General features: G+C 39.0%; 1 protein-coding gene across 7 annotated transcripts in view; it reads left to right on the top strand.

Moving 5' to 3' along the window:
• Positions 1 to 13,788, top strand: part of MCTP1 (multiple C2 and transmembrane domain containing 1) — a 980,166-nt gene that overhangs the window by 798,276 nt on the left and 168,102 nt on the right. For all 7 annotated transcript variants that reach the window (XM_068247591.1, XM_068247583.1, XM_068247617.1 and 4 more), the window contains one exon: positions 11,241 to 11,360. In XM_068247591.1, the coding sequence (XP_068103692.1) occupies positions 11,241 to 11,360 (120 nt within the window). The remainder of the gene's footprint in view (positions 1 to 11,240; positions 11,361 to 13,788) is intronic.

The following is a 13,788-nucleotide window of genomic DNA, read 5'->3' as shown; positions in this document are numbered from 1 at the left end:
CTTCAAAATGGACGCCATGGTCACCACCCATCTTGAAAAGTTTCCCCCCTCACATATACTAATGTGCCCTAAACAGGAAGTTAATATCACCAACCATTCCGATTTTATTAAGGTGTATCCATATAAATGGCCCGTATATGCAGCAGGGAATTATGAGAATTGCAGGGAAATGATAAACTAATTAGCACTAGTTCCCCTTTTTCTTATTCACTCTGACTTAAAGAGTAACTGTCAGGTTTAAAATCAAAAATCAATTCTTTATTTTTATATGGTAAACAAGTAATAAGGATGCTAACCAGGCAATCCAAAAGTTAAAAATCACTTTTTCTTTTGTTGTGGATAAAATATCATTCCCCAGTTTACCTGACTCTTATTTGGTACATCTACAAAGGAAGTTGCTGGGCAGGCTGAGTTGACTTTTTTTGCTTCTTTACTTTCCCCTCAGATTTAACTAATACAGCTGGATTGGGTTAAGCCTCTTTCCTTCCTGTTTTCACCTCCCACACCTCTGTTCCTTTCTCACGCTGAGAAGCTGCAGAGTCACACAATGACAATGCACTGGGAGTGTCTGAAGACTGTCTGTGTTTGCATTGGCCGCCCTCCTCCCAGAGTAAGGGAGGAAATGACATCGGGATTGGCTTCAGGCACAGGGATGCCAAAATGGCAAATGCTTGAAACAGTGTTCTCTTTATTAACTATATAAATTCACTGAAATCAAAATGTGGACAGTGCAATACATATGTTATGCATGTACAGCAAGTATATCTCTATCTATATATACTGTATATATACATATATTGTATTTTTTTTAATAGTATAGCTGACAGCTACTATTTAAAACATTGTGGGCCTGATCCAATTCACTTTTTTCCTAGGTTATATTATCACAATGATTGAAATGCCTTTTAAGCCACCAGCAAGTGAGAAAATGCAATCATTTTACTGTACTTTTTTACCCACTTAGTATTTTAGTATAATTTATTTTAAACAGAAGGTAAAAATATATCCTAGGAGAAAACTTAGAAGAGAAAAAGTGAATTAGATTGGGCCCTATGGTTCCAAAATACTCCACAACCTTTGTCGGAGACAGAGTCAAATACAGCACATTCTTCCAACATTCCAGCTCTCAGCCCCACTGCACTTATTGCTGCAGCACAGGTCCTCTTTCACACAAATCACATGTATATTTCAAACAAGCTCAGGCTGTTCCATAATTGTCTAAAAAGAAATGCATTAAGTGTTAAGGAGAAAACTAAATCCTAAAAGTAAAATTAAAAGCAACCTGTTTAACGGATTGTTCAAGAGCAAAGAGCTTTTCCTGTGCAAAATGGAAATTCCACCTCTCCGTTTTCACTGAAGAGACAGTTACAGAAAGAGAATCTCATCTCTTAATTAGAAAGAAAAATTCCCATCACATAGGTCCCATCACTAGAGCTAATGATCCACAGCTGCCTGTATGAAAGGGCAGGCTTTGTTTCTTGAGCTGTAAGGTGTTAATCATTGCGGATGATAGTGTCTTTTATAGACGCCGGGGTTCTGCAGTAAGAAGAGGATGTTCAGTATTCCAACTTAAATTATTTTTTTTGAAGTGTGTTACACAAGGGACACTCTCACAAGTCATTCTGAATGATCATTTAATGCATGCATTATCAAAACTCTCAACTGCAGATTTCAATTGATAAGCCTTGAAGCCGAGGAAAATGTAAAAGTTCATTGTTCTTGCTCTGATGAAGCGAAGGAAAGACCAGGAGGATACGATTCTTCTTCACATCTTTTGTCCCAACCAAAGATCTCATCTCGTCATTATATTAAAAGAGCTAGATCCCTCAGAAAATATAGATTCAATTACGGCCCTCATTATCCGACTTTAGGAAAGTGCATTGTGAGATTTTAATTAGTACAGAGTCTATTTTTTTTAACCTTTTACAGCTCAGTCCACCTACAGGTATGACATGCGTGTTTATAGATGATCTATGTTCTTTGATGAGGGTTAACCTGCACATTTGTTTACCAGACGTTGATGTTTTTAAGCCAATGCACATGGCATTCTGGACTTGTACAGTGAAGAGCAGTTCTGAAGCTGAGTACTCATCGACAGCGATGCTGGATGATGAGTGTGCAGCTAAACAGCCTGCCAACTGCTTAGTGCACAAGTATGCATTGTAAATGAAGCCGACAGTACACATGTAAACAGCTCGGAAACAGCTTATTTTCAAGTGATCACTGGGAAACCTCTTGCAGCATTGTATAGCTGTCAGTTGCTAATAACCACTTCCATTAGCAGTTAAAGCCTCCACTGGAGAGACTGCTGCAGTTTTATTTAAAGAGGAACTGCAGCCAACGATTGAACTTCATCTCAATCAGTAGCTGATACCCCCTATCCCACAAGAAATCGTCACCTTTTCTCAGGTAAATCATCAGGGACATCTCTATGGCTAATATTGTGGTGAAACCCCTCCCACGGGATGTCAGCACATAGGTGCTGACATCACACTGTGGGAGCTTTGTTGCATTGTGGGAAATAACAGCTTTTTTTCAACTGCCTAGCAACCAGTATTTCCCTCTGTCCTGACAGTATAATACTACCGATCAGACGGATGAATGCTGGAAGGAATAGATATGCTTTGTTTTTTTTCCCCAGGCATGGGCTATTAAGCAGATCTGGTTTCTTCTGGCACTTTTTTTCTGGTTATATGGGAAATATTTTGTATTTTTAATACCAATATTAGTTTGTCTTTTGCCCCCTGTCCTGTAACTAGTACTTTTGTATCACATACTTTTTATTACTTCTCCAATGAGCTGTATTGGAAAAATGTGGATGTATGAACTGCAGGAAGGATCAACTAGACATCTGGTAGCCAGTTTTACATAAGACATCCCTGGGACGCATTAACATTTTTATTTATTAGAAGATCCAGAACTTAAAAAATAAACAAATAAAGGGAAAAAAAGGCCCTTACCCACTAGGTGATTTTTCTGTAGATTTTTCCGCTGACCAGCGATTTTTTGAGCAACGAGCGATTGTTTTGTGATCTCACAACGGGAGTACAGGTGTGCAATTATGCAAACCAGGTTAGGTGACTTTTGGCGACAATGTCCATCACAGCAGATCGGATCTTTAAGATCCCCAACAACTCCCACACAAAGTACCACGATTGCTTGAACTCTCACTCGTGCCCGTCGTGTGCCATCGCGTGACATTGCGTTTACCTACCAGATGGATAGAGGGAAGCTCGTCGTCGTGGAACATCGCTGGGATCCATCTTCCTGCCTCATGAAGTGATTATTCAGCTTAAGAGATGATGTTAAAGGCTAAAAGAAGTTCAAAAGTTTATAAAGTTTCTCAAAGCAGCCATGTTGATTAGTGTAAAGCAACATTCACACGTGTCTGTTTTTTGAGTGTTTTCTGCATTGGCCATGTTAATCATCAATGGGCTAGTTCACACTTAAATATGTTTTTCATATACAGAAAAAAAAACTGACAGCAGTGCAGCACACTGTGTGTTTCTATCAATTACATTCCAAAAAAGTGTGTGTTTTTACACATACAAACACACAAGGGCCCATATGCAATTAACTTTTTCTGCTGGAGATAATTTTTTAACTTCTTTTTAAAATAATTTTAGCACTTTACAATGCAAAAAATACCAAGAAGTAGGTGGACAGATATCTTAAAAGATATTTTGAGTATTTTCTTGCTTGCTGTGGGTTAAAATAAAAAAGGGCATTTTAATAACAAAGAAAATATCACCAAAGAAGAAAACTTTAACAGAAAAAGTTAATTGCAGGTGGGCCATGGTGTGCAGAAAACACATGTAGGAAAACTCACACAGAAAACTGAAATACAAGTGTGAAGGCTGCCTAATAGGTTGCAACCTGTTTCAAATTTAAAAAAAGATTTGTTGCAGCTGAGCACCTGTCCATATAGGGTTGAGAACCCCTCCACTTGTAATGTTCTGTTAGCGAAGGTTGTATAAATGCTTACATTTTCTTCCTGTGTACTTTTAACTCACACCTCCTCATTTATACTCATGGTTTACAGTACATTGTAATGTATGGAATATAAAAACAGAAAAGCTTTACCTAAAAATGGCAGCACTTCTCATGGGTTTTAAATATACAGTATAACTATACTTGATTGAATATGCCAAAGATCTTGGTATACTGTATCTTTGGCAGCACAGTGGCATAGCGGATAGAACTCTTGCTTTGCAGCGCTGGGTCTCCAGCTCAAATCTCATTTGGGGCACTATCTGCACTGAGTTTGATGTTCTCCTCTTGTCTTCATGGGTTTCCTCCAGGCTATTCCGGTTTCCTCCCATATACCAAAAGCATGCAGATTAGTGAATGAGCTTCCCCCTACACTGACCCTAGACATATGAACTATTGGACATATGACTGAAATTAACATGTTTGTAAAATTGTTAACTCAGCAGTGGTTGTCAGGATCTGAAATACTTTATTTCAACTCCAGGGCCAGGTTTTCAGAATTACTTGTGTTGTTCAGTGATTTACAGACTTGGAGGAACTCAGTAAATAAAGTCACAAGAGTAGGGCTTTGTGTGGTACCTCTATGTTTGCCTGGGCTTCTTCGGGTGCTCCAGTTCCATTCCACATCCCAAAAACATAGCGGTACGAGTAGGTTAATTGACATATGACCATGATTGGGTGAATGAGTAGAGAGAATAGATAGCGCGCATCTTGCGTGACAAGAACAGATTAATCAGTTCTATACACTCTACAACATATAATTACTATAAAGGTAGCTCCCGGTTAATGAACAAGATAGATAGATTCCTTCTTAACCTGAATCTCTCCATAAGTTGAATCACTGTGCCATCTCTGTCTCCTGTACCTCCTCTATGCCCCACTGTGCCTCCAGTGTCCCCCTCTGTGTCACCTCTGTACTCCTGTGCCCTCAGTGTACCACAGCAAAATGTTGCTTTACTGGTTTCAAAAACTTTTTTGCTTTGAATTTTTTTTCAAATCGATTTTCTCAAAAACGACGAGGGCCTATATGCAATGAACTTTTTCTCCTGAGTTTTCTCCTAGGTGATATTTTCACACCCTGTTAAGAAAATACATTTTAAACCCACAGCAAGCAAGAAAATACTCAAAATAATTTTGTTTGTACTTTTTCTACTACTTTTTGATACTTTTTTTCAATTGCTACATGCTAAAAAGTTATTTTAAGGAGAAGATGGAAAATTACCTCCTAATAGAAAACGCAGGAGAAAAAGTTACTTGCATATGGGCTAAAGTCTTTTTGAAAAACATTTTTTTCACTTGTTCCCACAGAATTAAATTTCCCTTTTTGAGGCCATTTGTATCAGCAGGTCGTTCGTAAGTCGGATGTTCGTAAGTCAGGGACTGCTTGTATGAATCTATTCTACAGTATATATGGATTAAGGAAAAAGGTAAATATGCTAGAAAAGCTGTGAAGTGTACAGCTAGGAGATTTAGGCTTTGAGTTTAGTAGAGAGGCATAACTGAATGGCCTTAGTAGAAAGGTAATTCTAGCTGATTACTATGGGTTACTGCATCCCAAAACCCTGGGGATCTCGGCACAGAAGGCATTACTGCACAAGAGAGGGTAGTTTTCATTTATTGCTTCTTAGCTTGTATATGTAATTGATTACTTTATTATTTTACTTTTTATTGTCATGGTGCTCAAACAGTGTTAACACAAAGGAAATTTGCCGTATCCACAGTACACCACATGAGTATCGCTAACCAGTTCTGTGAATGTGAAAAAGAAAAGAAATGCTGGCACATATATTTAGAATGCCCTTGCAGTAATAATGTGTTCTGTTTCCCTCAGGAAGATTCCAGGAAATCTGTGATGGTTTCCTGGAGGCAGCTTAAGTCATTTCTGCCACACAGGGAAACCAGTTTATTGCTGTGTGAAAGAAACAAACCTTATTGACTGCCACCAGGACTGACACAACTGAGGACGGTGTGACAGTTAGCAGAAGAAAGCTACCGCTCCCCTGTAATTGATTGTGGAATGAGTAGATGTTTTTAATCTCTTTTTTTTTTTTTTTTTAATAAACCATATGTATACAAATAATGGGAATAAATCAAGCTGTAAAAGGGCTGCAGGAGTATTGGGCGGATTATGGATACATCAGCTGTGGATACAATGCAGTTATGTTCTAAGTACAATCATCCGCAGTATTGGAAGCTTTGCCAAAATAAAATCTGTCGGCTAATGGAACAGGATTCACGGTTAAGGAGAAGTGACTGGATTCCGTGTTCGATCAGTTTCACAGCAAAAAGTACCAAGTTGCTTTTTTAAAAGGTGCATGAAAATTAATCTTTTTGCACAAGGCAAAATATAAATAAACTATAATATCCGGCGACACAGTACCGTTGCTGTATATGTTCTTTTGCTTAATAAAAGATATTTTGAAAACTAAGCTATGATCTTCCCAATAATTATTCTGAATCAGTAATAATAACACTGGGAAGGGAGGAGCTGTGTGCTCAGTGGCCTCTCTCTCCTAAATGGCAAACTGCATAATTGGTTAAAGAGGAACTAAACTCAGAACTACCTCTCTGTTATAAAAAATTAACCACAGCATGATAACATTTAGGGATTTTTTTTTCTTCATTACAATTCATGAAAATTCTACCAAAAAAAATGTTTTATTGGTTTGATTTTTGCAGAGGGCACTGAAAGAGTTAAGCTTCAGTGTTTGCTATATAGAGAGCTGTCATGGCAGAGCCCCCCCCCCCCTGCAGTCTGTTCACAGTTGCTAATAAGAATAAATTAGACAGGTTGATCTGCCTAAACAAACACAGAATGCAGAGAAGGGAATTTTCTCTGGCAACTATATGTGGAATAAAGACTTTTCATTGCATGTTGTGCAAGAGTTTGGGTTTGATTTAAGGGTTACTAACTCGTGTTTTACACTGCCCACACAACGTGAAAAAAAAATGTGCACAGTGCACCACAATGCATAACTGAAGCATATTAAAAGAAAAACAAATGTAGTTCAGTGTGATGCCCAAACAATGTACGTATGCGCAAGTCTGCAGCATCACAGGCTGGCAGGGATGGTTTTCTGGAAAGCCCACAATGGTCAAGCCCTTGGACATCTGTTGCCCAAGAAGGTGTCTGTACATGGAATAGTGGGGTTGCTGAATATGGATGAAGAAGCCGCTAATGAAAAAGGGAGGGGGCAAATGAGAAGCAAGGGTGCTGAACATGGACATGGGGGGGGGGTTGCACATGGTTGTTACACATGGAAAAATAGGCTGCACATGGGGGGGGGGGGACTTTTTCACATGGATGGAAGCAACAAGATAGTTGACCTAAGGGTGGAAAAAGTATAAATCAGGCAAGATCAGATTGTGTCCCACCAAATAATGAAACACCTTTTGTCATGTTTGTAAGTTTGTGATCATTTGTATCATGCAGCACTGTGTACAATGTTGGTTATTATAGGACAACCGAGGTGACATGTGACATGGTGAGATAGACATCTGAATGTACAGTGCCTAGCATGCAAATAACTAGGCTGTGGGGCCTTTTTTTCTTTCTCTGCCTGAAAAAGTTAAACATCAGGTATGCAAGTGACAGTTTCTGCCCGGGTCGGGACTGGGTTGGACTGGGTCAGACTATAGCGTAACCCTCACTGATAAGTAATTACAGCCATAAAACACTTTCTTGTCCATAAATGGCTTCTGTGAGCAGGAACGAGATAAAAAAGATCAAAAATTCATAGATTTGAGCTCCAGCATACTTCAATGAAGGTGTCATTGAGAAGAGACAATGAAACAGTAAACACTTAAAAAACTAGATTTAACCACTTTGTCCTCCTTGACGTATAAAAACGTCAAGGAGGACAGGCGTGCTCCTGCGGCCGATTGCACGCGCACTCCCGGCCGCGGATTCGGTAGCCACGGAATCAATGTATCGGGCTATGGAGCCCGATCACTGATTCCTCTCCCCAGCTGAAAAAGCGACAGCTTCTCTCGGAAGCTTCGCTTTTTCTGAAGCTATGCCCCTCTAAGCGTACATTGTACGCTTAGAGTGACGTCATCTAAACAAAATCGAGATTGCCATCTTGTGGCCAAAAAGTAAAACTACAAGTAAAAGTTAAAAAACATTACAATACACAAATATTTCCCCAAATAAAACACTTTTATATCCCACCCTCCCAAAAATGCCCACATAAAATGTTTAATAAAAAAAAAACATTACTATAAAAAAAACAACAACACATAAATATTTACCTAAGGGTCTAAACTTTTTAAATATCTATGTAAAGATGAAATATTTCTCTCTATTTTTTTTTTATAAGCTTGTAAATAGTGATGAATGCAAAACGGAAAAAATGCTCTTTTATTTCCAAATAAAATATTGTCGCGATACATTGTGATAGGGACATAATTTAAACAGTGAAATAACCATGACAAATGGGCAATTACAATACGTGGGTTTTAATTATGGAGGCATGTATTATTTTAAAACTATAATGGCCGAAAACTGACAAATAATGAATGTTTTCATTTTTTTTCTTATTCTTACTGTTAAAATGCATTTACAGTAAGGTAGCTCTTAGCAAAATGTACCCCCCAAAGAAAGCCTAATTGGTGGCGGAAAAAACAAGATATAGATCAGTTCATTGTGATAAGTAGTGATAAAGTTATAGGCTAATGAATGGGAGGTGAACATTGCTCGGATGCATAAAGTGAAAACGACTGAGAGCTTAAGTGGTTAAATATAAAATAAAAGTGTGGGATATCTAAAAAAAAAAGTCATTTTAGAAGACTGAGGATATATACAATTGTTTTTTTCATCAGCTTATTTTCACCTCGGATGTCCTTTAACTACATAACAACTACATCACATTAACGGGCGTGACCGCGGCGGCAGCCCCAGGACCGCCTAACACCAATTGCCGTCAAGTCCTGGGGCCGGCTATTGCAGGAGATCGCGAAACTACATCTAATTACCTTGTACAGCGCTGCAATCTAAGGCAGCGCTGTACTGGGGACAGCCGTGTGACACGGCTGTCCCCTCTGTTGCTGCGCAAGTGATCACGCTGATTGGCTGGCGGGGGGGGGGGGGATAGGGGGATTATAAAATGAAAAAAAAATAGTAAAAAATATTACCAACATAAAGGAGAAAATATTTATATAAAAAAACACCTGGGGGGTGATCAAACCCCACCAACAGAGAGCTTTGTTGGTGGGGAGAAAAGGGGGGGGGGGTCACTTGTGTGCTGAGTTGTGCGGCCCTCCAGCAAGGCCTTAATGTTGCAGTGGCCAATTTCTCAAAAAAGTCCTAGTTTTAGGGGGGTTTAACACTGTGGTCCTCAAGTGCTTAAGCATAAATAAAACAGGGATGATAGCTTGCATCGTCATACATTAAATCTAAGTTAATAATGAATGTTAACAGCATTGCTGTTTTATAGTATGTATCTTTTTTACAGTAAACTATGATTTGCCCCACTAGTAAACTCTTGGTAAGCACCTTTCCTTCACCTTGCCATATTCTCGGGGTAATTATTGCTTAATCACGCTGTTTCCTTGGGGATTTGTATCTCTTTTTCCTCCTTGCAGTGTGTGGATGCCCTGCAGGATTGATTCTGCAGTGTGCACGATGACTTGCTTTTAAATGCTGCGATCACTGGTATCATTATTATTCCGCACAGCCCCGCTAAAAGCAATCCTTTCATTTCTTCTTATGTATGTTTACTGTTAGCCGCGACACAAGAATTTTTCCTAATCACTTTTGATTTCCAACAAAAGGACCTTCAGGCATGCTGTTCCAGACTTGACATTTGCATCATCCGGCGCTTCATCTGACATTGTTACACCAGCCAGATGAAGGTCTTCGCTATTAAATAATGATTCAGTGTTAATCACTAATATAAATAGGTAGAACTGTTTCTGAATTCATGAAGTCATTGTAATTCACGGCACAATGGCTGCTGCTCTGCTATCAGGAATTTTACAGTTGAAGTAAAAGTAGCTTTTGTCTCTAGGGTGAGATCATGACCGGTTTCATGTGCACCAATAAAAATAGATATTCAAATATAAATTCAATATCTGTGTAACAGCCAGTGAGCTTACAGTGTATAACCAGGGCATTGTATTGTGGAAAATGTCATCCTTTTTAATTCATGTTTGTTCATTTTACTGTATATGATATTGTGTGTTAGAAGGATTATGACAATAATAATCTTTTATTAAAAGGAAGGTTTAGCAAATGAGACTAGGCTTTTGTAGTCTGACCTTGAAAATGGAACTTTCACTTTGCAAGTGCTTTCATTCTGGCTCTGTGTATTGCAAGGGGGAAAGGCGAATGTTATTTCAGCTCAATGACTTAGTCTTTGTTTGCACATGAAGCACAGTCATTCCACAGTGTTTCTAACAGAATCTTACAGGTAGGAGAGTCAGAGTTTGCTGCCAGTCATTAGATGTTCTGGCCTGTGCGGACAAGTGCTCCAGCAGCAAGGTCAGCCCTGGGGCCCACTTTAAGTCATAAGTTTGCCAATGTGTTTTGTGGAGCGATTACCGGTGCTTTTTAAGCAATCACTAATTTAATGCTACCAGTTGTGCAGTGATTGTGATTCGCGGGGGAAGGGGGGAGGGGGATATTTTTATTGACCATCCCAGTTATTCACCATGCTGTACAAACTGCAGAGAAATGAGTGTCCATGTGGTAGTGCAATTGATGTACCCCTGACATCTGAAGAAGAGGCGATTGAAGAGGGTAGGGGGATGCCGCTGCACAGCGGCTATCATGTAGCGAGCCCTAGGCTCGCTCCATGATTTAAAAAAAAAAAATATGGTAATTACAAAAAAATGGCTGCGCTGCCCCCTGGCGGTTTTTAATAGACCGCCAGGAGTGTTAAAATAATTTTGACAGTACTTTTTCACCTACATTTCGGTACTTTTTCAGTTGCAGTGATAAAAGTTTTTTAAACAGAAGATGACAAATTATTTACTAGGAGAAAACAAAGGAGAAGATATGACAATATCGCCTAGGTAGGAGAAAAGTCAGGAGAAATAGTTAATTGCATATGGGCCGTGGTCTCTGGTGAACGATAATTTCCCAAATGGACCCACAAGGATACATCACTCATTGTGCTCAAGACAAAATTCTGCTGAGTACCGCAACTGTATTTCTGTGAAAATATGAATTCTCTAATGTGAGGTTGAAATTAGGTATTATATGTTTTACTCATATAACTAAAATGTGATTGCATGTTGTTTTTTCTCAGATCTTTCTCATTGTGGTCTGGAATTTTGAGATATACATGATTCCACTGGCATTGTTACTGTTTTTGACTTGGAACTATTTCTTAATTGTATCGGGGAAAGATAACAAGACTCAAGACATGGTGAGTATTCTTCGCATGACTTTGTAAAGTAATACTGTACTCTCACATAACTATTATTATTATTATTATTTTGTATTTATATAGCGCCAACATCTTCCGCAGCGCTGTACAGAGTATATAGTCTAGCCATTAACTGTCCCTCAGAGGAGCTCACAATCTAGTCCCTACTTTAATCATATGTCTATGTATGTATGATGTAGTGTATGTATCGTAGTCTAGGGCCAATTTTAGGGGGAAGCCAATTAACTTATCTGTATGTTTTTGGGATGTGGGAGGATAACGGAGTGCCCGGAGGAAACCCACGCAGACACCGGGAGAACATACTCCCGGAACTCCTTGCAGATGTTGACCTGGCTGGGATTCAAACCAGGGACCCAGCACTGCAAGGCGAGAGCGCTAACCACTATCACGTGCTGCCATATGAGATTAGGGGTGTTTGTCTTCAGGGGTACATGAGACATTTTTTGTTATAAAGCTACTTCTGAGTTTGCAGTTACCTGTAAGTGACTTTGTCAGCTTTGGAGCCCATTCTTACTAGTGCACTTTCCTGTGTGATAAACCATGAGCTTGCCCATGTTCTAAGCCAGTATGTGAGTCCCAAATTTCTGTACGTAACTGTCTGGGTGTGCCTTGGACAACTTGTCACTGCAACATTAACTGAAAATTACTGGTCTTTTTAATTTGCTTTGGAAGGGATAATGGGCATATTTTCCATGACATTGATTCCATTGTAGAAACTTGAAAGTGCATTTCTGCATCAAGGAGGAATTTCCATGGAAGACGCTTTAATTCCAGTGTGGTTTCAGTAAAAATATTGTGTAGCATACATTTTCTTTCAGTTTCTATCAGTTCCATCATTCACTTAAGTGTTCACCAGAATACCAAAGCAGCTCAAAGTGACCCCAAACCACTAGGATTATCACAAATACCTTCGGTTTTAAGAAGGCAAATCCCACTAGCACAGTGACTTTTATATAGTAAATGAAGAGAATTCTGTTCCTGGTGGGAACCAAGTCTTTTGCCCACAGTATGAGGCTAAATACTGATGTCATTTCTGCTCTTTACTTTTTTCTTTTCTCCTCCAATCGCTGAGTCACCTCAGCCTTGCTTGTAAACACAAATGAGCAGGGTATCGTGTTTCAGATAAGCAGCTAGGCAGGGAAATAAAGAGAAAAGGTAGAATATATTATAGATAAAAAGAACCCACAGCATGCAACTGTTTCGCACTGACTACTAAAGGGCCAGTGCTCTTGAAATATGTGATAACTCCAAATCATAACAGCAGAAAAAGTTTTGAAAGTTTTGAATGCAGGATTAGCATCTTTATCACTTAATACACTCAGACCAGTTGCTGTTAAAATTTGATTTTTATGGTGACAATCCTGTTCACATCATAGGTGTCATTGCAAAGGCTGATATGATATATATATAGACAGCCTCATCAGCCAATCATCACTTAGCTATCCTCCTCCCTTTTTAAGCCACTGTAAGGATGGTCTGCTTGTCATTCTGTGTTATGTTTCTAAAAGGAGTGGTTAAGAGCTCTGACTCAGAGAGAAAGACAAAAGCAATGGAAGCTGTTGCTGAAGACTGAAGATTATGTTCATTATGTTACTCATTATGCGGGAGGCAAGGAAAGCAGTTTGTAAATGGACTGACAGGAGGAACATTTTATTTTGCAGTGTCTATTTACTTTTCCATTCTTCTTGTTTTACCTGCTAATACTGAAATATCAGATTGACATTACTGTTCAACATGCAACTGCAACTTTCTTGTATGTTTTTAATTTTGGGTAAAATGTTGCTTCGGAGAATGCCTAAAACAAAGCAAAAAAGATTGCACGTAACACCTGCAATATGTGTAAATGTCAGTGTGTGCACCATCATATAAATCTGTGTCTTTTACTAGCTTTACCCTTTCATTTTCCCAGCAATTCATTTTAACTTTGCAATAGTCTGGCAAGTGAGCCATATAGTGGGGCTATGCTTCACTTTACAGTTCCTGGAAATCTTTTTTTTTCCTGGTAACATTGAATTTATTTTTAAAAGTGCACCCATTAGTACATGCCATTTAATGTTGTAGTTTACAAAACATACATTCATGTTTGATCCTCCATAGGAAGGCAGTGTATGCAATTTGCATGGCGATTTTAAAATGCACATAAAATCGCATTGGGAATTGCACAGCAATGTGATTTTTGTGCGACACATGGACGTACATTATATGCGACTTCATTATGCAGGAGAACAGAGGCGCCAAAAGAATAAAAGGAAGCTAAATGAGCTTAAAAGCCAACTTCTTGGTGAATAGAGGAGGTAGGGGTGGACTTACCTCCTCCAAGTAGACACACAACGACTGTAGTAAAGACAGTCAATATATTTTATTTATGAACTCCCAAATATGCAACGCGTTTCGCAGGTTTGATCCC

This window comes from Hyperolius riggenbachi, chromosome 1 (genome assembly GCF_040937935.1).
Source record: "Hyperolius riggenbachi isolate aHypRig1 chromosome 1, aHypRig1.pri, whole genome shotgun sequence".
Taxonomy (NCBI): Eukaryota; Metazoa; Chordata; class Amphibia; order Anura; family Hyperoliidae; genus Hyperolius; species Hyperolius riggenbachi.
This window is presented reverse-complemented; position numbering and strand designations above follow the sequence as displayed.